This window comes from Nicotiana attenuata, unplaced genomic scaffold (genome assembly GCF_001879085.1).
Source record: "Nicotiana attenuata strain UT unplaced genomic scaffold, NIATTr2, whole genome shotgun sequence".
Classification (NCBI taxonomy): domain Eukaryota; kingdom Viridiplantae; phylum Streptophyta; class Magnoliopsida; order Solanales; family Solanaceae; genus Nicotiana; species Nicotiana attenuata.
Window position 1 is genome coordinate 103,602 of NW_017670452.1, and position 6,107 is coordinate 109,708.

Here is a 6,107-nt window from a genome sequence, read left to right on the forward strand (position 1 = left end):
ACTGATTCGTAACTTCTTGCAAGTGTCCTGCTTATGAATCTAACATGTTAAGATGAATCTGGTGATACAATACCAATTGGTAAAAAAGAGACGATTTGTAGATTACATGAGCGTGTTCTTAATTATTGTTGTGAAAGAAGAGCTCAAGAACCTAAAGGTCTATCCCTAACAGTCAATGAGATGGGATGAATAGGAGAACAAGGTCGAACTCCTAACAGAGACGAAAAATATTAGGTGATTTCTTCCTATCTGCCTAAGCTTTTATGCGCAGAGTTGTCCAATAACTGTGTTGGGGGGAGATAGTTGGTATCCGGTAGAATAGTTGAGGTGTACGCAAGCTAGCCTGGACACCATACTTATAAAAACAAGAGCCTTAACCTTTTGATTGAATGATAATACCTTTTATGGCTATCTTGTGCTTTTGGTTCTTGGTCGGAGAATCTAACAGAAAAAAAAATGATTATCCACTTTTTTATGTCTACTTCGTTCTATCTGCGAACTTTGAGTTTCATACCCAAGATTTTCAGTATGCTGCTGCTATCAAATCTTTTGCAAACTTCTGGAGCATAGCCAGTGATCTACTGCAGTACTGCAGCTAGTACAGCAACATCACTGCAAGTAGCCATAGTATAGTCAGGCGCATAAAGCCCAAAAGAGCGCCAAGCCACGCGGAGGCTTAAGTTGCAAAGTGCAATTAAAGGACAAACTATATTTTTTGAGTTTCTTTTATGCAAGAATTTTAGTATGATTGCAGTGTATCAAGTGAAGCTTATGAACTGGTTGTTTATCCTTTGTGCACTTTATGCCTTTCTAAGTGCTTAAGCCTTTGAGTTGTGAAAGATCTCAGTTCGTCGATTCTGCTTGGACTTTTTCTTCGATTGGTCAACAAGTTCATTTGGATCCAATTGATCAGGCAAGATGGATTTCTTTTATGTCTTCTGTGCATTATGCTTTAATATTATTGTTTCTGACACCCAAAGGTACCCCTAAGGTCTTATGATGAAATACATAGAAGATTAAGCGGAAATAAAATACATAGAAATCAAGCAGAGGGGCATCCAATACTGTGAATGAGTTCCTTAAACTACATTGTATAGTTGGTATCTCTTGTCCTTTCCTGCACATGCGTTCAACCTTCTCTTTCACATTCTTTAGCCAATACTGCCTAAACAATACAACATTTGCAGAGTACTAGAGTTTGATTATAGGAAATTAATTTGAGACAAAGGGAGAGATGCAGAGAATTGAGAAAGGTATAGATAAATATAAAGGAAATTGATCTTCTTTTAGGAAAGTGGAATCAGTTATAGAGTGGTGATAGGAAGCAGGTATAGACAAAAGAAATAGGACTTTTTTCTTTGTATCTCCCATTTCCACCCCTTCGTGGAGCTGCTAGTATAGTTACCAGAGTAGGGCAGAGGGGAGAACTCCTGAAATCCTTTTGATCAGGGACTGACCAGTTACTTACATCAGTCGTGTTTGAGTGATGCACAGAAGATGTACAAAACTTTGAAGTAGCTTTTGGTTGTTTCGCAAACTTTTCAAGTGGTGACAGGAGGAACTTGGTGATATTTCCAGGGGTTAAGATCATTGTTGAAATATCCACGCAATATGATTCAAGAGTCCTGTAAAGCATGCTAGATATCCTTTTGAGCTGTGCTTTATAAAATGCTGATGGGAAGCTTTCAAGAATTTCTTGCTGATTTTTATGCCTTGGCATTGAGCTTCAGGTATGGTGCTTCATCCAAGGGGATGCTACTAACTCGCTGCTGATTTCTCCTAACCCGAGGAGTTAGGTTCCTCTTCTAGCAGGAAGAAAGCATTAGCAATCTAGCTGAACTTTGTTTTGTTTTACGCTTTAAATTGCTATCTTGCTTTGCAGGATCTTGTGGCACTCGTAACACAACTTTAGCCCCTCTTCATGTTTCAATCTTATGTTTTATCTTGTGATTTGTTGTACTTGTATGTTCGAAGTTAGAAGTTCAACAGTTGAACTTCAACTAGCTTTCACTGGAAATGTCGTGTAGTTCCTATCTCTCCATAGTCCCGTGCCAGTCTGACCTTTTGTCTTCGTCTGGTTGACTATTTTCTTTCTAGATCCCTTGGTTTTCCCCCTTTTAAAGTTTTTTTTTTTTTTTTTGGGTGGGAGATGGGGCGGAGGTATCGAAGGTTGGGGCTGATTCCTAAAAGAAAATGCAGAACTAGAACTTAAGTAGACTTTTAGACATACTTATTACTTGCTAATAATGACATATCATTTGCAAACACTTATTATTTGCAAGTCCTTTGTTTCATAATTTGTCCAATTTATTTCAACTTCAACTTAAAATAGAGAATATGAAGTTGAAAAGTGGGTTGTGGAATATTTCTAGTGAAATAATAGTTGTCACCCACAAATGTCCAACTCTTCCCAGGTGAATTTCATGTCTAAACACATTTTCATATTTCAAATACTCCTTTTCAACTTGGAATACTCACTTAAAATATTGTCGAAAGGAGCAGTAGTTTATTGCGAGGTTAAGTGTAGTTTGGCAAGCGAGCCTTACTTTGAGATGCATTTCTAATCCACTCTTGAGTTAGTCGCCGTGTCCATGTGCATGTGTGTGGGGAATATGCTTTGCAATCTTGTCTAACAAGTGACTTAGAAAAGTTGAGGGCACATGGGAGGTAGGTGCTTAACTTATCGTATTAAACAGAATCCAGAAAAGTGTATCCATAAATATCCAGAGAGGGTCACATAACCATACAGATCGCCACTAAAATCCATCATAATATTACAATTCCCGTATGAAAAAAAAAAGCAAAGGCCAACGAGAAGACACTCAAAATTCCACACTAAAGTAATGATACAAGTGCAAGGCACTTTGTGCTTGCCTCTAGGTCATGTTAGATTCCAGCAAACATGGTACGATGGGGCAACAACAAAAGTAGAAAACCAAAGAAAATATTATCCAAATCAAGGCCCTACATGGGGGAACACAGAGGCTCCTCCTTTGTACTGAAGTTGATGATGATCTTATCCTTCCTCTATTCAAAAGCACGCAAGTAAATAGTGGTGGAGTAATGGCCCTTGAGTTTTTGTTGATGGTGCTGGTCACTGGTCACTGGTCACAAAATTAAATCCTAAGGCATATATGCACCAAACACATGCCATTGGCATTCCCCTGCCAACCCTGCGCACATGCTTCCTGTCCCTCCATATCTATACCATCCTTCCTTTATTCCTTTCTACTTTCTCCTCTAAATATTCTCACTTCTTCCTCCTGTCTATACATTAACCAACTCAATATCTTTACAATCACCAAATCATATCACTTGACACCTCTAAATTCATCACCCAAATAGAAAAAAGGGGAAATATTGTTAGACAATCAACTACGCTTCTTAACAACTTTTTTGCTACTTAGAACTGTGACTAATTAGTAGACTACTTAATAAACTGGGAGATGATTAGGTAATTATAGAGTTGGGGGTGGTTGAGTTGCCAATGCCACGCATTTGACATGTCGTGGGCAGGTGGTTAGGTGGTCGTTGGTAAGGCCGGCCGCCTGCATGAAGGAGTGTATAACGGTTGGGCCGACGTAGCGGAAGCCTCTTTTCACCATGTCTTTGCTTATGGTTTCTGATTTTGAAGTCTTCACTGGGATTTTGTTGCATGCCTTGTATTGTGTTGCAATGGGCTTCTTGTTTACAAATCCCCACAGATACTTGTCGAACGACCCAAATACCTTCTTTATCTGAAATATATTCAAGAAATTGATCCCCACATTTAAAATTTGCAAGACTAGAAATGTCCAAATTTTATTTAAGAATCACAGGAATGTAACAGTATATGAGAAGTCTACTGTATTTTTTAAGCCTAAACACTTATTTAAGTTACTAATCTTACTTTCTTGGGGTTGTCAGGATTGGTATCCAATACTTATTCCATATGGCCCATGTGGTTATGTTATTTAATAGGTGTTAGCTACATCCATGATTGGCTTCAAGCAGATTAATTAATTTAAGAGTTTCCCATCTGTACTTTCCATTAGAGCATCATAAGGATTGAAAAAGAATGAAGATATTGAAATAGAAAAGACAGTTGAAAAGTTTAATTAGTGTTTAAAATTCTTTTATAGAGCTCATATTGTATGATTACCTCTAAAATTCTGTTAGAGTTGTCGACAGCTCCTCGGAGTTGGCTAAGCTCTATACCATATTCAGCACTTATTGAAGTTATCTTCTTTTCATTGTACTTGGAAACAATTTCTGGATCAAATCCTGAAAAGGCATCCCTGGAGGAAAATAGAATGCAAAATACAGCTAAGGCCTCTGACTTTTGCAAAAAATGTTTATTAAGAATCAGTAATAACACCAGCTAAAATCTACCTGAAATCTTGCCTTCTTTTTAACACTGAAGTCCAGTCCGATCCAACTTGTGCACCAGTTAACACCAGCAACTCAAAGAGCAGACTGTGTATATACAACAAGGAAATTAATATAAGTATGAAGCAAGTACAAATGAAGGGAAGCATCGGAGCAATGGTAAAGTTGTCTCTGTATGACCTATAGATCACGGGTTCGGCCGTGGAATCAGCCACTGATGCCTTACATCGGGTAGGCTGCCTACATCACACCCCTTTGGGTTGCGGCCCTTTCCGAACCCTGTATAAACGTGGGATACTTTGTGCACCCCGCTGCCTTCTTATGAAGCTGACAAATATGAACAGTGCACAAAAAACAGGGGAAAAGAGATGCTTACTTATCATCATGGACAGGAACTCCCCATTCTTCATCATGGTATGCAATATAGAGCGGGTCTGGAAACACCACAAAACACCAAAAACTTTAGTCCTATTTATCCACTTACGCTAATTTGTGTCTCATTTTGTGTTTGAAGATAGTTTCAATTACCAGAATTAGGCGTGATAAAGCTGCATCTTTTTTCCTCTCGAGGACTGGGGTTAGCTGCTGAAGGAGAGGAAGAGTCGAAAGAAGATACTTTTCCTTCATATTTGGCAGATTTTGTTCTTCCATAATGGGCAATTTTCATTTTTCTTTGAACTTGCGCGGTTGCAACTTGTTCCCTTCTTGCTGCTGCTATGCTTCCTGGAACCTCGATTATCAACGAGGACGAATATTTCAATGAAGAATTCTCCACAGAAGGGGTCGAAGCTATGCCCCCATTGCTTTTCTTAGGCTTCTTCAATAAAGTTGTTGTTGTTTTATTAGCAGTGCCTTTGGGACTCAAAACTTTGTCACCACTTGAATTCAAGACATTAGGATCAATATTCCCTCTCTTGGTAGCTGGTTGTCTTGGCGATTTCAGTTTAGGAGAGACCGGTGGAGTTGTTACTGAAATCTTGACTTTAGTAGTGCCATTTGTAGTAGGACTAGGAGGAGCACTGTTAGTTCGCTGTAATACAGCAGCAACAGAAGTTGTTTTTGGAGGTGTCTTTTTAAGGGAGTTACGGCGTTCAAAAAAAGAAACTATTTTGCTATTTGGTTGAAGAACAGGGCGACCATTGATTTGGGAGATGGTTTGTTGGCTGCTCTGCAGTTTCGTTTTGGAGGAACACATCTTTAATTTATTGGCTAGTTGTGCTTTTCTTGTGAAGAGATAACACAAGGAAGAAGAGTAAACGAGGCAAAATGAGAAGAGGGTTAGAGGCTTTTCCTTGGTATTGATCAAGCTCTAATTAAGGGACATGAGGATTGAGGGAAGAATGTGGGCTGATTTTATAGAGAAAATAATAAAGCCAAGGGGGTTGGGGCCTTTGTGGGGGGGGAGGTAGGGAAAAGGGGTATAAGGGGGGAAGTTATGAATTTGGAACATGGAGAGGTTGGGGTCTGCCATACATAGAACCTCTTTTCTTGTGAGGTTGCCACTTTCTTCTGTTTAAAGTGACCACGAGGATGACAATCACCCCATCCTTACCGAATCGTAACCGATAATCGGACCACAAAATTAACTTATTAGTATCGGATTATTGGATTAACAATGGGTGAACATATTGAAATTCTATAATTAATGGTTTGGGGGCGGATTACTCAATTTCCTTATCGGATAAACCATTAAGAATTATTATATTTATATTTTACCCAGATGTATATAAATCCGCTGT

General features: G+C 38.9%; 1 protein-coding gene across 1 annotated transcript; it reads right to left on the bottom strand.

Moving 5' to 3' along the window:
• Positions 1–2,688: 2,688 nt before the first annotated feature.
• On the bottom strand, positions 2,689–5,754 carry LOC109239614. The gene is made up of 5 exons (XM_019406200.1): positions 4,897–5,754; positions 4,745–4,802; positions 4,372–4,455; positions 4,142–4,277; positions 2,689–3,737 (listed from the first exon to the last, which is right to left on the bottom strand). Exons 1-5 carry the CDS (start codon positions 5,561–5,563, stop codon positions 3,459–3,461), a joined length of 1,224 nt encoding a protein of 407 aa, XP_019261745.1. The 5' UTR covers positions 5,564–5,754; the 3' UTR covers positions 2,689–3,458.
• Positions 5,755–6,107: the final 353 nt, after the last annotated feature.

Excerpts from the sequence above, each read along its gene's own strand:
- LOC109239614 (XM_019406200.1), bottom strand. The coding sequence starts at position 5,563 with ATGTGTTCCTCCAAAACGAAACTGCAGAGCAGCCAACAAACCATCTCC. Across the intron at positions 4,803-4,896 it reads CTTTATCACGCCTAATTCTG|ACCCGCTCTATATTGCATAC; the intron begins GTAATTGAAACT and ends TGGTGTTTCCAG. Across the intron at positions 3,738-4,141 it reads ACTCTAACAGAATTTTAGAG|ATAAAGAAGGTATTTGGGTC; the intron begins GTAATCATACAA and ends AATATATTTCAG.